This window comes from Rhinoraja longicauda, chromosome 4 (assembly GCF_053455715.1).
Source record: "Rhinoraja longicauda isolate Sanriku21f chromosome 4, sRhiLon1.1, whole genome shotgun sequence".
Taxonomy (NCBI): Eukaryota; Metazoa; Chordata; class Chondrichthyes; order Rajiformes; family Arhynchobatidae; genus Rhinoraja; species Rhinoraja longicauda.
Genome location: NC_135956.1, coordinates 11,737,608 through 11,754,443, shown reverse-complemented (window position 1 = coordinate 11,754,443; position 16,836 = coordinate 11,737,608). Strand labels below are relative to the sequence as shown.

At 43.6% G+C, this 16,836-nt stretch overlaps 1 protein-coding gene across 1 annotated transcript in view; it reads left to right on the top strand.

The window, feature by feature from the left end:
* Positions 1-16,836, top strand: part of tmem67 (transmembrane protein 67) — an 86,465-nt gene that overhangs the window by 55,451 nt on the left and 14,178 nt on the right. Inside the window, exons 16-18 of the mRNA XM_078398411.1 lie at positions 1,279-1,378; positions 3,884-4,023; positions 5,847-5,987. Of these exons, the coding sequence (XP_078254537.1) occupies positions 1,279-1,378; positions 3,884-4,023; positions 5,847-5,987 (381 nt within the window). The remainder of the gene's footprint in view (positions 1-1,278; positions 1,379-3,883; positions 4,024-5,846; positions 5,988-16,836) is intronic.

The following is a 16,836-nucleotide window of genomic DNA, read 5'->3' as shown; positions in this document are numbered from 1 at the left end:
CTCAGCGGCGACGGCTGCGATGGAGATGCCCGGGGTTTAGAGCAGGAGCAGAGGCGGTGGTGTGATGGCTCAGCGGGAGCTGGAGGGCGGGGCGGAGCGGCAACCATGATGGAGACGCCCGGGGTTTGGAGCGGGAGTGGCAGCGCCGGTGACACTCCCTCCACGTGGGGCCGCGGAACCAATCGGGCATCTGACAGGAAGTGGGAGCTGAACGAAAATGGCGACCATCCCCCCAACTTTACACGCGCAGTCACCCGGTAGCCATCTTACGTGGGAACCGGCCCCGACTGCGCAAGCGCTGGTTTTTAAAAACTTTAAAATGTGAATAACTTAAAAAATATAACACCAATTTCAATAAAAACTACTTGCATTACCATTAAAGCGACAACGGTGAGTAAGGTGGGCCTAAAATTGTCACGCTATCGTGTACTGTTTTGGCTGTAGTTCAATCACAAATAAACAAACATAAGAGAGTTTTAGTATATAGGTGTTACCCTTGTGGTGCATAGTTCAGGACACCAGGCTACAGTAAGGATGTGGTAGTAATAGAGAACATGCAGAATGCGTTCAGTGAGATGTTGCCTAGGATGGAGTTAGTTTCACTAGTTTTGTTTATTGTCCCATGTACCGAGGTACAGTGAAAAGCCTTTGTTGCGTGCTAACCAGTCAGCTGAAAGACAATACATGATTACAATTGCTTCATTTACAGTGAATAGATACATGATAAGGGAATAACAATTAGTGCAAGGTAAAGCCAGCAAAGTCCGATCAAGGATTGTCCGAAGGGTCACCAGAGAAGTAGATAGTAGTTCAGCACTGCTCTCTGGTTGCAATAGGATGGTTCAGTTGCCTGACAACAGGGTTGTAGTTTTCTGAATAGATTGGATAGTCTCATGGTTTATTCTCATTGAAATGAAGGAGGATGAGGAATGACTTTATCGAGGTTTATAAAATTAGGAGGAGCAAAGGCAGGATAGGTTGTCTGAATCTCAGGGCAGGTGAGACCCAAATTAGAGGAGAAATTTAAAGGTGATCTGAGATTTAAATCTATCGCACCGAACAGTGAATGAAGAAGTACTTAGCTTCAGCATTGCCTGTAAAATCCAGGCCAATACTTTTCACTACTCCAGATCCTAGTCTTAAAATTATAGTACTTGGTTTCTTTACTCCCTTGGTTTTAGTCATTCATCATATGACAGTATTTTCTTTGTATAATTTCTGTTAACTTCTAATATCACACATTTTTCTTTTCATCGCTGGAAATACATTTCCTCTCAGTTTCTTCAGCTGTTGCACAAACTAGGAAACCAGCTCACTGTAGATATCTTTTTCATTGACTGGGAGAGACCCAAAGGCAAGATCGTCAAATCTATTGCAGGTAAAATTTGTCATTATTCACCTTATTTTTCTTCTTAATTCCAATGATTTTAAACTTTGACAGTATATATGATTCTGGACCTTGGGAAAAAGTGTAACCCTTCACCTTATCTATGCCGCTGTATTTTGTATACCTCTAAAAGGTCATCCCTCAGCTTCCTATGCTCCAGAACAATGTCCCAGCCTATACAGCCTCTCATTATAACACACCCTCAAGCCTGGTAACATCTTTGTGAATAATTCTGCACTCTTTCCAGACTAATTACACTCTTCCTATAGCATGGCAACCAGAACTGTGTATAAAATACTCCATATGTGATCAATGTTTTGCAGAGTTGTAACATGACAGCCCAACTCCCGCACTCAATACTATTACCAAAGAAGGCAACCATGCCAAATGCCTTTTGCACCACCCTATCTACTTTAATTTAGTTCAGGTTAAGAGATACAGCATGGAAACAGGCCCTTCAGCCTACCAATTCTATGCTGTTCATCGATCACCCATTCACACCAGTTCGGTTATCTCACTTTCACGTCCAATCCCTACACACCAGTGGCAATTTACAGAGGCCAATTAACTTTCAAATCTGCAAGCCTTTGGGAGGTGTTGTCATTTCCAGGCAGGTGCCAGTGGATTGGAAAAACACAATTATGATTGTGGTGTTCAAGAAGGGAGAAAAACAAGAAGTGAGTAATCACAGACCTCTGAGTTTAGCATCTGTTGTTGGCAAGATGCTGGATTCTATAATCATGGAAGAAATAACACATCATTCAAAGAGCCCATCCCCCAGGTTTGCTGAAGACATGAAAATAAATGAGGGGGTGTTCGATGAGTCTATTATGTCAAATGTCATTTAATGTGGAAAGGTGTGAGGTTATGCCTTTGGTAAGATGAATCTAAAGATGAATCTAAAGGCAGACTGTTATCTAAATGGAGAAAGCTCTCAGAAGAACAAAGTACAGAGGAACCTGGGATGGGCAAAACCAGGAGGCAGATACAGCAAGTGGTTAGGATGTGTAGGAAGGAACTGCAGATGCTGAAGTAGTTGAACTGCAAGTCTGAAGAAGGGTCTCCACCCAAAACGTCACCCATTCCTTTTCTACAGAGTTGCTGCTTATCCCACTGAGTTACTCTGCATTTTGTGTCTACAGCAAGAGGTTAGTCAGACAAATAGCATATTAGTTTTGATTGCAAGAGGGTTGGAGTTTAGAAATAGGGAAGGTTTGTTACAATTATATTGGAGGGGGGCGAGGCCAAGAGTACTATGCATCATTTTGGTCTCCTTATTTAAGAAAGTATATTGAAGCAGTCCAAAAGAGATTTGTGTAAGAAGGAACTGCAGATGCTGGTTCAAACCGAAGATAGAAACAAAAAGCTGGAGTAACTCAGCATCTCTGGAGCTGGGTGACGTTTCAGGTTGAGACCCTTCCTCAGACGATTTTCAAAGATATCTGCTTGGCTAACTGCAGGGATTATAGGGTTGTGCTATCATGAATGGCCAAATAAGTTAAAGCTATATTCTTTGAGTTTAGAAGATTGAGGGGGGTGGGGGTGATTTTATTGAAAACAGCAAATCTTTAGGTGGCTATGCAAGCATTTCATGAGCAGTAGAACCTCGAATCACGAGAAGATAATAAGACTGTTTGATTAACTTTTTGTAACTTTGTCAGCACGAGAAAAGTGGCAACTCTTTGTGTACTGCCCAGGTGAGGTCTGCTGAATGCTTTACAGGATTGTATACAAAACAACGAATTTAACTGTACCTAGGTACATGTAACAATAAAGTATCACTGAATCATTGAAGATTAAGGGCAGCCATTTAAAACTAAGATGAGTAGGAACCTTCTCACAGGGAAAATGTACAAACTCCCTACCGACAGCACCCGTAGTCAGGATTGAACCCGAGTCTCTGGCACTGTAAGGCTGCGCCACTGTGCCACCCTGACAAGGTCCCCATTAACAAATTTAAAAGGTCTTAAAATGAGGGTGTAAAAAGACCAACATTTCCTTCAGCTTTCCAGATACATTCGGGCAAAGAATCAGTTCCCAGATTGTTATTTCCCATTTCTTTTCCCAGGCAACATTAGGCTTCATTATTGCTCACCCTAAAGAAAATGAGGCTGCAGGCAAAGCCGGCAGTGACCATAATAAATATTACTGAGGACACAGGAGAATGATAAGATACTGTACTTAAGCTTGGGGTCATACCTCTAGTTTCCTTCCCTCCTGGCACTCAGTCTGAGAAAGGGATTCGTCCCGAAGCATCACCTATTCCTTGAGTTAGTCCCACTGAGTTAGTCCACCATTTTGTGCCTATCTTCAATGCAGTTCCTTCCTGCACACTTTGGACTTTGCCAAACCAATTTACATCTGAAACGTCAATCTACATCTGTTTACAGGTACTAATGATCTCACAATGCACTCTAATATTTCCTTTATTTTGGTTTGAATTACAAAATGTTCCACTTTTTTACACACTATCATTTGTTTGTTCACTGTTTGTAGGTGCAGGTGATATAAAGACTGCACCAGCTCCTGTGAGCATCTGGAGAACGTACTTTGTTGCAAATGAATGGAATAATATTCAGACCATCAGGAAAATTAATCCTATTTTTCAAATTCTTGCTGTTATTTTTCTTTTGGAAGTAAGTTCAACAACTATTATAGAATTATTGGTATTGGGTTATTATTGTCACACATACAGTGAAAAACATTGTTTGCACACTATTCAGTCAAAAAATTCCACACATGATTACAAAGCCACGCCAAGTACAACAGGTAATGCATAAGCAGGATAACCAGAGTGCAGAAAGTAGTGTTATGGCTACAGTGCAGATCAAAGGGCCACAATGAAATATGTTGGGAGATCAGGACTGCATCCCTTAGCTTATAAGAACTCCATTCAATAGTTTGGTAATAGCAGGAAAGTAGTTGTACATGCTTTCAAGTTATTGTATCTTCTGCCTGATAGGAGAGGGAGAATCATTGTGTAAGTAGTTCTTGACTATGTTGGCTGCTTTCCCAAGGCAGCGTGGTGTAGATGGAGTCGATCGATCAGAGGGAGGTTGGTTCGTGTGATAGACTAAGCAACATGCATAATCTCTGCACCTTCTTGCAATCTTAGCTGTTGCCAAACCAAGAGGCGATGCATCTGGATCATATAACCATATAACCATATAACAATTACAGCACGGAAACAGGCCCGTTCGGCCCTACCAGTCCACGCCGACCACTTTCTCTGACCTAGTCTCATCTACCTGCTCTCAGACCATAACCCTCCAATCCCCCCATCCATATACCTATCCAATTTACTCTTAAATAATAAAATCGAGCCTGCCTCCACCACTTCCACCGGAAGCTCATTCCACACAGCCACCACCCTCTGAGTAAAGATGTTACCCCTCATGTTACCCATAAACTTTTGTCCCTTAATTCTGAAGTTATGTTCCCTTGTTGTAATCTTCCCCACTCTCAAAGGGAAAAGCCTACCCACGTCAACTCTGTCCATCCCTCTTAAAATTTTAAAAACCTCTATCAAGTCCCCCCTCAACCTTCTACGCTCCAAAGAATAAAGACCCAACCTGTTCAACCTCTCTCTGTAGCTTAAGTGCTGAAACCCAGGCAACATTCTAGTAAATCTCCTCTGTACCCTCTCCATTTTGTCGACATCCTTCCTATAATTTGGCGACCAGAACTGCACACCATACTCCAGATTCGGCCTCACCAATGCCCTGTACAATTTCAACATTACATCCCAACTTCTATATTCGATGCTCTGATTTATAAAGGCAAGCATACCAAACGCCTTCTTCACCACCCTATCCACATGAGATTCCTCCTTCAGGGAACAATGCACAGTTATTCCCAGATCCCTCTGTTCCACTGCATTCCTCAATTCCCTACCATTTACCCTGTACGTCCTATTTTGATTTGTCCTACCAAAATGCAGCACCTCACACTTATCAGCATTAAACTCCATCTGCCATCTTTCAGCCCACCCTTCCAAAAGGCCCAAGTCTCTCTGTAGACTTTGAAAATCTACTTCATTATTAACTACCGAATGCTTTCGAATGCTTTCTATGGTACATCTGCAGAAATTGGTAAGTGTCAAGGAAGCATGCCAAATTTCCTGAGTATTCTGAGGAAATAGAGAGGTTGGTGAGGTTGTTTTGCCATGGTATCAATGAGGTTGGATCAGGACAAATTGTTAGTGATATTTATGCCCAGGAGCTTGAAGCTCTCGATCATCTCCACTCCTGATGCTGACTATGGCTTGGAGACCCACCCCATTTCCTGAAGTCAATGACTGGGTGTCTGGTGCTGTAAGCCAGTAACTCTACCATTGTGCCACCATGCTGTCCGTTTGTAAGAGTCATGCCAAGCTTCTTCAATTGTACAATTCAGTCAGTAATATTTTTGATCTGTCTTGAGCTGCAGATAAATTGACTTTCTTCTTTTTACTTTTTAGATTGTTGGCTTCGCAAATTTGACAGCAATGGATCCTTATTCAAAATTGACCCGCACTGTTGAAAGCAGTGCTATACCATCCAGTCGTATTCTGAGATATGGTGTTGCAACATCTATCTGGCTATTAGTTGGTTTTATGCAGGTGATACTATTTAAATGTAATTGTAAGCCAGTTAACTAGATATCTTGGATAGAATCTAAGTGGGTACCCTTGTTGGGCATGACAATCTTGATCTTGGGCCTCCAATGCAAACTATGAATGTACATTTTAAGGAATGCCTGGTAGTTGGTCCTAAGGATGATTGCAGGGATCGAGATGGCTGTGCTGTATCCAGGTGATGTGATGAGAGATTGTAGGTGGGGTGTACAGAAGGTGAATCATTGAAGATATAAAAGACAGCAGATGCTGAAATCTTGAGTGACAAAAAAAAAGTGTTCAACAGGCCAGGCACCATCTCTGGATGGAAAACAACATTTTGGGTTGGTTCAGGTGAGGTTCAGAATCATCAGTCTGAAGATGGGTGATGATCAGAAAATCATTGGAACATTGTCAAAAATACATTGAAAGTAAGCATACAGGTACAGCAGACAGCGAAGAAAGTAAATGGCAATGTTGGCCTTCATAGCGAGAGGATTCGAGTTTCGGAGCAAGGGGGTTCTACTGCAATTGTACAGGGGCCTGGTGAGACCACACCTGGAGTATTGTGTGCAGTTTTGGTCTCCTAATTTGAGGAATGACATTCTTGCTATTGAGGGAGTGCAGTGTAGGTTAATTCCCGGGATGGCGGGACTGACATATGATGAAAGAATGGGTCAACTAGGCTTGTATTTGCTAGAATTTAGGATGAGAGGAGATCTTATAGAAACATATAAAAGTCTTAAGGGATTGGGCTGGCTAGATGCAGGGCTGGCTAGATGTTCCCGATGTTGGGGGAGTCCAGAACCAGGTCCAGAATCACAGTTTAAGAATAAGGGATAGGCCAATTAGGACTGAGAGGTGCAAAAACTTTTTCATCCAGAGAGTTGTGAATCTGTAGAATTCTCTGCCACAGAAGGCAGTGGAGGCCAATTCATTGGATGTATTGAAGAATTCAAGAGAGTTAGATATACAGTGCCCTCCACAATGTTTGAGACAAAGACCCATCATTTATTTATTTACCTCTGTACTCCGCAATTTAAGATTTGTAATAGAAAAAAATCACATGTAGTTAAAGTACACATTGTCAGATTTTAATAAAGGCCATTTTTAGACATTTTGGTTTCACCATGTAGAAATTACAGCTGTGTTTATACGTAGTCCCCCCATTTCAGGGCACCATAATGTTTGGGACACATGGCTTCACAGGTGTTTGTAATTGCTTCCTTAATGCAGGTATAAGAGAGCTCTCAGCACCTAGTCTTTCTTCCAGTCTTCCCATCACCTTTGGAAACTTGTATTGCTGTTTATCAACATGAGGACCAAAGTTGTGCCAATGAAAGTCAAAGAAGCCATTATGAAACTGAGAAACAAGAATAAAACTGTTAGAGACATCAGCCAAACCTTAGGCTTATCAAAATCAACTGATTGGAACATCATTAAGAAGAAAGAGAGCACTGGTGAGCTTACTAATCACAAAGGGACTGGCAGGCCAAGGAAGCTGATGACAGAAGAATTCTCTATAATAAAGAAAAATCCCCAAACACCTGTCCGACAGATCAGAAACACTCTTCAGGAATCAGGTGTGGATTTGTCAATGATCACTGTCCGCAGCAGACTTCATGAACAGAAATACAGAGGCTACACTGCACGATGGAAACCACTGGTTAGCTGCAAAAATAGGATGGCCAGGTTACAGTTTTCCAAGAAGCACTTAAAAGAGCAACCACAGTTCTGGAAAAAGGTTTTGTGGACAGATGAGACGAAGATTAACTTGTATCAGAGTGATGGGAAGAGCAAAGTATGGAGGAGAGAACGGACTGCCCAAGATCCAAAGCATACCACTTCACGTGAAACACGGTGGTGGGGGGGTTATGGCCTGGGCATGTATGGCTGCTGAAGGTACTGGCTCACTTATCTTCATTGATGATACAACTGCTGATGGTAGTAGCATAATGAATTCTGATGTGTATAGATGCATCCTATCTGCTCAAGTTCAAACAAATGCCTCAAAATTCATTGGCTGGCGGTTCATTCTATTAGACAATGATCCCAAACATACTGCTAAAGCAACAAAGGAGTTTTTCAGCTAAAAAATGGTAATTTCTTGAGTGGCCAAGTCAATAACCCGATCTGAACCCAATTGAGCATGCCTTTTATATGCTGAAGAGAAAACTGAAGGGAACTAGTCCCCAAAACAAGCATAAGCTAAAGATGGCTGCAATACAGGCCTGGCAGAGCATCACCAGAGAAGACACCCAGCAACTGGTGATGTCCATGAATCGCAGACTTCAAGCAGTCATTGCAGGCAAAGGATATGCAATAAAATACTAAACATGACTACTTTCATTTACATGACATTGCTGTGTCCCAACATTATGATGCCCTGAAATGGGGGACTATGTATAAACACTGCTGTAATTTCTACATGGTGAAACCAAAATGTATTAAAATGGCCTTTATTAAAATCTGTCAAAGTGCACTTTAACCACATGTGCTTTTTTTCTATTACAAATCTCAAATTATAGAGTACAGAGGCAAATAAATAAATGATGGGTCTTTGTCCCAAACATTATGGAGGGCACTGTCACTCTTAGAGCTAACGGAATCAAGGGATATGGGAGAAAGCAGGAACAGTGTACTGATTTTAGATGATCAACAATGATTATTTTGAGTGGCGGTGCTAGCTCGAAGGGCCAAATGGCCTGCAATGTTTCTATGTTATAACTGTCATGGTGATGGGATGAAGGGTGGTGGGTGCTGGAGAGGGAAACATCACAGACAGTGGTGGTGGTACGGGAGAAAGGTTTCAGAACTTTTATTGGCCAGTGTAGTAGGTTGTGAGAAGGAAAGACATGGGAGCATGGAGCTCCTGTTTTGGTAAGAAATAGAGTGGGAGGGAGGCGTTACTGCCCTGTACAGTCACAGAAAAGTGGGGTGGGCTTACTTTGAGCCTTGTTTCTTCAGTTGGAGAGCCAATGGCAGTGAAAGGTATTCCATGTTATCATGTATTGTCTTTCTGCTGACTGGTTAACACACAACAAAAGCTTTTCACTGTACCTCGGTACACAGAAGGTCATAAGGTCATACGAAATAGTAGAATTAAGCCATTCGACCCATCAAGTCTACTCTGCCATTCAATCCTGGCTGATCTATCTCTCCCTCCTGACCCCATTCTCCTGCCTTCTCCCCATAACCTCTGACACCTGACAAGACAATAGCTAAACGGAACTGACGGAACTGGGGCAGCGATAATGCATGTGGCGAATGTTGGCGATTTAGGCCTCCTTCAGCGGTCCACAAAGTTGGAAAATCAGGGGTTCATGGTCTGGGCGGCTTCTTCTTCTTTCGTGTCCATCATCCATGTTTCAAATGTTGACATCGCTGTCATCGTCCGTCCTGAAAAGGGCGCAAGCTTCCAGTGACAATCAGTGGGAGCCATCAGTTGTTGCAATAGATGATGGTGGTAGCAGAATTAGCTCAGGACACTTCCAGTTTCCAGCCCCGCGACATGGATGCTTCTGCTATGGGGCCATGGTCTAGGCTTCAGGAGATGGGATGTTGGGACCTGGGAATCAAGGGATTGTGGGGTTGTGGCCTAGGCCTTATGTTTTAGAAATCAGGGGGTGTCAGGATGTCAATATCCTGTCAAACTGGAAAGGATTTATGAGACAGAGAAGATTTATGAGGATGTTGCCAGGACTCAAGGGCCTGAGCTATAGGGAGAGGTTGAGCAGACTGGGACTTTATTCCTTGGAGTGCAGGAGGATGAGGGGGTGATCTTATTGAGGTGTACAAAATCACGAGAGGAATAGATCGAGTAAATGCACAGTCTCTTGCCCAGAGTAGGGGAAGAGAACCAGAGGACATAGGCTCAAAGTGAGGGGGGGGGGAGATTTAATAGGTACCTGAGGTTAAAAAAATTACACAAAGGCAGGTGGTGTATGGAATGAGCTGCTGTGGGAGGTACAGTAGTTGAGACAGGTACTATTGTACAGTTTAAGAAACATTTAGATAGTACATGGATCGGATGGGTTTAGAGGGATATTGGCCAAACACAGGCAAGTGGTACTAGATGGGACATGTGGGTCGGTGTGGGCAAGTTGGGCTGAAGGGCCTGTTTCCCCACTATGAGTATGGGATTATGTGGAATTCAGCGCATGGGGCGAGTGTGGAGAAGGCAAATCTAATTTAAAGGTAAGTATGGAATAGTAGATGGGGAACTTGTCCATTGTCAATTGTTGAAGTTCTAGTTATCCCAGGATTGCCTATTGATTGTCACTGTCAGGGCAGCATATTCCATATCACTCCACCATGCTCCAAAAGGAATATGAATGTCAATTGATGTTATCCTGCGCTCCCTGATTTCTAATCAAATTTCTCCAGTAAAATGAAACTTCCTGGGAAAGATCATTCATGTATTTCACACTAAGAGAAATTGATTTTCAATCATGCAACTTTGACAGAAGCAACATTTTACCATGTTGGTGCTACATACCATAGCTCCAAGTACTGTGAACTTTGGGAGTCGTATGCACAGTTCATTATTTTTGACAAGATCGCCATTATTGTAAATAAACTATTAATGCTATTTATATAGATTGCCAGAAGGCACTCAGTAAGTTTCCATTTAGTGATGGTTCAATGGTTTCTTTATTGTCACGTGTACCAGGTACAGTAAAATACATTTTTTGCATACAGCTCAGCTAAACTATCCCTGTACATAAGCACAGTCAGTACAACCCACTGAATCCATATGCAAGAGGCACCATTTTGGTGCAACTCTGCAGTCCCAGCTGCAGCAGGCTACAAAGGCCCTTTGCAGCTGTCGCCTCCATTTCGGTCGTCCCACGATCCAATGTCTCTCTCTGCTTGTGGCCCTCTTCAGCCCCCTTTCAAAGAACATGAAAAGACCGCCAATGCAAATGTCAGCACAGGAAAATGGAAATAGCTTCTTTGGTTAGGGTTAGGGATAGGGATTTAAGTGTGAAATATATCGGCAGAGTAGAATTGCAGTTGGGACTAATATAGATGGGGCATGTTGATCGGCGTGGGCAAATTGGGCCGAAGGGCCTGATTTAAAGCTGTATGACTGATGACTCTGATTGTTCTCTGTGACCCATATATTCAAAGTTTGCTGACAAGACTGAGATGGGTGGAACAGTAAATAGATCCAAACAGAAAGTTATAAAGCAATATACAGTAAATGAGTGGAAAGAATTGATAGATGAAGTTCATCATGAAAAAAGTGTATAGAGTTAGAGTGTGGAAACAGCCCCTTCAGCCCAACTTGCACACACTGGCCAACATGTCCCAGCTATACTAGTCCTACCTGCCCCAGTCCCAGCTATACTAGCCCTACCTGTACCTGCCTAACTGTTTCTTAAACATTGGGATAGTCCTTGTCACAACTACCTCCTCTGGCAGCTTGTTAATGCTATCTCCGAGAGCTATCTCCTGGCCCCTTTTTGCCCCTCTGATTTTCTTTATTATCTGTTATCTACATTGAGCCTAAGAAATATAGAAGAGTAGAGAGATTTACTGTTCCAAGTACAGACGATTCAGAAAGCTATTTTTTACTGAGGTGCTCATGTTCAATGGGATGGAAGTTATGTTTCAGTTATATAAAGTACTGCTTAGCTTAATTTAGAGCATGGCATTTAATTCTAAACATAGCATCCCAGGAAGGATTAATTCACCATGGGGAAGATTCAGCACTGATTCACCAGATTGACATGAGTTTAACAGATGAAATAATGAGAAATATAAGATTATAAGAGTTGATTTTAATTAAGGTGTTTTAAATGACTAAAAATGTTAATGCAAATTTTAAAGGTGGTGGGTGTATGGAACGAGTCGCCGGAGATGGTAGTTAAGGCAGGTATTATTGCAATGTTTCAGAACATTTAGACAGGTACATGGATAGGGCAGGCTTAGAGCGATATGGGCCTAACGCAGGCAGGTGGGTCTAGTGTACCTGGGACAAGTTTGTTGGTGTGGGCAGGTTGGGCCGAAGGGCCTGTTTCAACACTGCATGGCTCTGTGACTCATCTGACAATGTTTCAGTGAAATCAAAATCTTCTGATGAATCTAAAACAAGGGAGCGCACCCTGGTGGCCAGGTTAATTGAATATTTCAAAGCTGAGAATAATAGGCTTTGTTATCCCCATTATTAAGCAAAGGTTTTAAGGGTTTTGTAACCAATGTGGATCGACAGAATTGAATCACAGATCAACCATAAACTTAAATGAAGGATTGAACAGCCTTGAGAACCTGCATGATGCACAACCTGAAGATACCTGAAGAATGGCCCCGACCCAAAACGTCACCCATCCCTTTTCTCCAGAGATGCTGCCTGACCCGCTGAGTTACTCCATTTTGCATCTATCTTCAATATTCCAAAGCATATCAGCTAACTAATACCATTGAAACAAACTAAATAAATGACCATTGTCTATCAGTTAAATGTATTACTTGATCTTTGTTGCTCAGGATGTCAAGAGAGTGCTCACTCTCCTATTTGATGCCATGGTTCACCTGAAAGAAAATAATGTTGTTCCAAAAACCCCCTATGTCTTACTCGCAAACCTTTTCTAACTAACAAATTTTCTGTGAGCAACCTCTTGATAGTCTTCATCAAAATTGCGTGTGTGGCTGTTAGACCTGTGCAATGTTGTTGTTGTGAACATAATTCAAATTAACTTCAGGGATTGATTTACTGGTTTGAGGTAAGTTAGCAGACTAATGTGAAGAAGTGGCAGCAGAGCATCAAGAACAAGATTAATGTTCATTGTTTGTTTAGATTAATTTAGACATACAGCATGGAAGCAGGCCCCTTGGGCCACTGGGTCCGCAGCAACCATGAAGCTAATTCAATATTATCCCACTTTTGCATTGACCCACTCCACATTAGAGGCAGTTTACAGAGGCCAATAACCTACAAACCTGCACGTCTTTGGGATGTGGAAAAAACCAGAGCACCTAGGCAGTCACAGGGAAAACATGCAAACTCCACACGGACAGCACCCAAGGTCAGGATCAAACCCAGGACTCTGCTGCTGTGTGGCAGCAGCTCTACCAGTTGTGCCATTGCTCCGCTCTTAAACAACAATTCTTGGAGGAAAATCTCTGGCAGAGCTTCAGGATTATTTTCAGAAGGACGTTGCTCTGCTGGCACAAACAAGAATCTTCTGCATACACGGACATCAGCAAGCTCTATTCCTATGTGTGTCATCATTGTTATCACCAAGGCTATCTTGGCCAGCATCCAAAATGGACTGTTAACCCATGAATGTCCATTTTATCATGCTTAGTTTAGCTTAGAGATACAGCATGGAAATAGATCCATCGGTCCACCAAGTCCACACTGACAGTTGTTCACCGGTTCACACTAGCTTCACATTATCTCACTTTATCATCCGTCCCTACACATTAGGAGCAACATTACAGAGGCTAATTAACCTCTGATGATACAAAAGTGGGTGGTTTTGCAGGTAGTGAAGATGGTTGTGAAAAATTGCAGCAGGATCTTGATCGATTGGCCAGGTGGGCTGTGGAATGGTTGATGGAATTTAATGCAGAGAATATGCAGGTGTTGCATATTGGAAACTCTAACATGAGCAGGACCTACACAGTGAATGGTAGGGTTCTGGGGAGTGTTGTAGAGCAGAGGGATCTAGGAGTGCAAGTGCATGGTTCCTAAAAGGTCGAGTCACACGTGGATAAGGTGGTCAAAAAGACCTTTGGCACATTGGCCATCATCAGTCAGAGTATTAAGTATAGAGATTGGGAGGTCATGTTGCAGTTGTATAAGACGTTGGTGACACCGCATTTAGGGTATTGTGTTCAGTTCTGGGCACCATGTTATAGGAACGATGTCAAGCTGGAAAGGATACAGAGAAGATTTACGAAGATGTTGCCAGGGCTAGAGGTTCTGAGCTATAGGGAGAGGTTGAGTAGGCTGGGACTCTATTCCTTGGAGCACAGGAGGATGAATGGTGATCTTAGAACAATGTATAAAATCATGAGAGGAATAGATCAGGTAGATGCACAGGGTCTCCTGCCCAGGGTAGGGGAATCGAGGACCAGAGGACATAGGTTTAAGGTGAAGATGAAAAGATTTATTAGGAATCTGAGGTGTAACTTTTTCACACAAAGGGTGGTGGGTGTATGGAGCAAGCTGGCAGAGGCGGTAGTTGAGCTGGGACTATCCCAACAAGAAACAGTTGGACAGGTATATGGATAGGATAGGTTTGGAGGGATATGGACCAAAAGCGGGCAAGTGGAACTTGTGTAGCTGGGACATGTTGGCCGGTGTGGGCAAGTTGGGTCAAAGGGCCTGTTCCCACACTGTATCACTCTATGACTCTATAACCTACAAACCCACACGTCTTTGGGATGAGGGAGGAAACCGGAGCACCCGGAGGAAACCTGCACGGTCATGGAGATGGTGATTCCATCTTTCAAGACTACTCCTGTTTTTATCTGACTGCGTAAATATGGAAGGGAGTGGGTGGTGGGGGCAAAGGCTCGTGCTTTTCACAAGGGAGGTGCAATGTTATGGTAGAACTGAATGCAGAGGGCTAAATGATTCTGCAGAAGCTTGAGAAGCCTGACTCAATGGCCACCAAGGTTTTCTGATGCTTCACTGGAGGGCTCGTTGCCAGAGGTGGATAGATAAGGCAACTTCTTAACAGCAGAGAAGGAAGTCTTCTGGCCATTAATGTGAGAGGATGTTGGAGATATATTAGAAGTGGAAATGATTATTCATAGTAACACAGTTCAGAAAGAAGTCAATAATCTGCCAAAACTTGAGACCAACATTCATATGCATTATAAGAAGATAACTGCAGATGCTGGTACAAATCGATTTATTCACAAAATGCTGGAGTAACTCAGCAGGTCAGCCTCATCCACTGCTCAATTGATACCTCTGTTCAATATAGATCAACAATAGATATCAATATCTATCAAATCGTATTGAACTCTTGGAGCGCTGCCGTCGCAGCTGCGGGTTGCCTGCAGTCCGTCTGTCTTTTGTGTTTTTTGTTGTTTTTGTCTCAATTGTAGTGTTAATATGATGTAGTGTTGTATGTTATGTTTTGGGGGGGGGGAGTGGGAGGGAACGGGAACTGTAACTGTAACTGTAACATTCTCTCTCCAGAACGGAGACGCGACCTTTGTTCTGTGCCGTGTCTCCGTTCCCGTTGCGGCCTACCACCGGCCATGCACCTGGGACCACCTGGGTCTCTGGTTCGCAGAGCCCGCGGTCCGGACTCACCACCTGCGGCGCTGGCTGCCTGCGAATGCTGCGGGAACGGCTGCGACTCGTCTCCGGAGGCTCCGGCGCGGGCCGCGTGGACGTCGGAAGCCCGCAGGCCCCTGGATGGGGGCCGACATCGGGAGCTGCGGCAGAGGCAACGTGTTCGCCCGCCCCGAATCGCGGGGCTTGGGTCGGCCCGCCGCGGACCTTTCACCATCCGGCGCGGCCTGAAATAGGCCGCGGGATTTTTTTTCACCGCCCAGCGGGGGCTTCAATATCGGGAGCCCCGACCGCCCCGACGTGGCAACTCCAACAGCCTGACCGCGGGACAAGACGGCAGGGAAGAGAAAAAGACATTCTGGCCTTCCATCACAGTGAGGAGGGACTGGAGGAGACTCACTGTGATGGATGTTTCTTTTTGTTTGGTGTTAGTTGTGATTGTATGTGTTATTGCATTTTTATTGATTAATCTTATTGGTCTTATTGTTCAACTGCGGGTAATGTTTCATTTTACTACACATTTATGTGTATGTAACAAATAAACGACTATTGACTATTGACTATTGAATTCATGTTCTTTATCTCACCCTCATGCACTTAGCATCATTTCCAATGGGCTCACCCCCAATTCATAACTCACCTCGACTGGCCACATCTACTCCTTCCAGCATCTGCATTTCACAGAAGCTCCCGAAGGGTCGTGAGTTCATAAGTGATAGGAGCTGAATTAGGCCATTCGGCCCATCAAGTCTACTCCGCCATTCAATCATGGCTCATCTATCTCTCCCTCTCAACCCCATTCTCTGTCTTCTTCCCATAACCGCCCCTGATCCCGTACTAATCAAGGATATATATATTGTATCTCTGCCATAAAATGGGCCGTGGTGATAACCCGGCAACGGGCCTGGCCCGCTCGCTGCGAAACCGGAAACCCGCCTGAAGTGGGAGCCTCATCCAAGGCTCGACTCCTGCTTGCCCCCAAAGACCGGGAACCGGAGGGTGGAGGAGTTGGCGATGGCGGCAGATTCAGGAGCAAAGGTCTAGTATGAAGGAACCGGGGGTCTTACCTTCCACACCGAGAAGGTCAACTGTGGGAGGCTCTCCACGGGGCACGAAGGCTGAAGGTGGACGGGTGAGGAGAGGGACAACAGTGCACGGGGCAATCCAAATGGAGGCAGTGGCTGCAACGGGCCTTTATGGCCAAGTGCAGCTTGACTATGGCGCCAAAACCTGGCGACTCTTGCACATGGACTCACTTAAGCAGGGATTATACTTGCGTATGGCATTATTCTTACTGATCTGTATGCAAAATCAATTTATCTCCTGGGAAAATTGATCAAAATTTCCATATCAATTTCCAATAGGAAAATGGAAATTTGATCAATTTCCCTCCAATGATAAATAAAGTTCTATTGTATCGTATTGTAAAAACAGAATTTCACTGTACCTTGGTACATGTGATAATAAAGATTTATGTATTTAACTCCTTGACCTCATGTTTGAAATTTTGTATAGGCACACAGAGCCTCAAAACGGGTACGTGGCCCATTTAAATTTTCACAATCCTCACTGTGCAATAAGGAAAATAGGTCA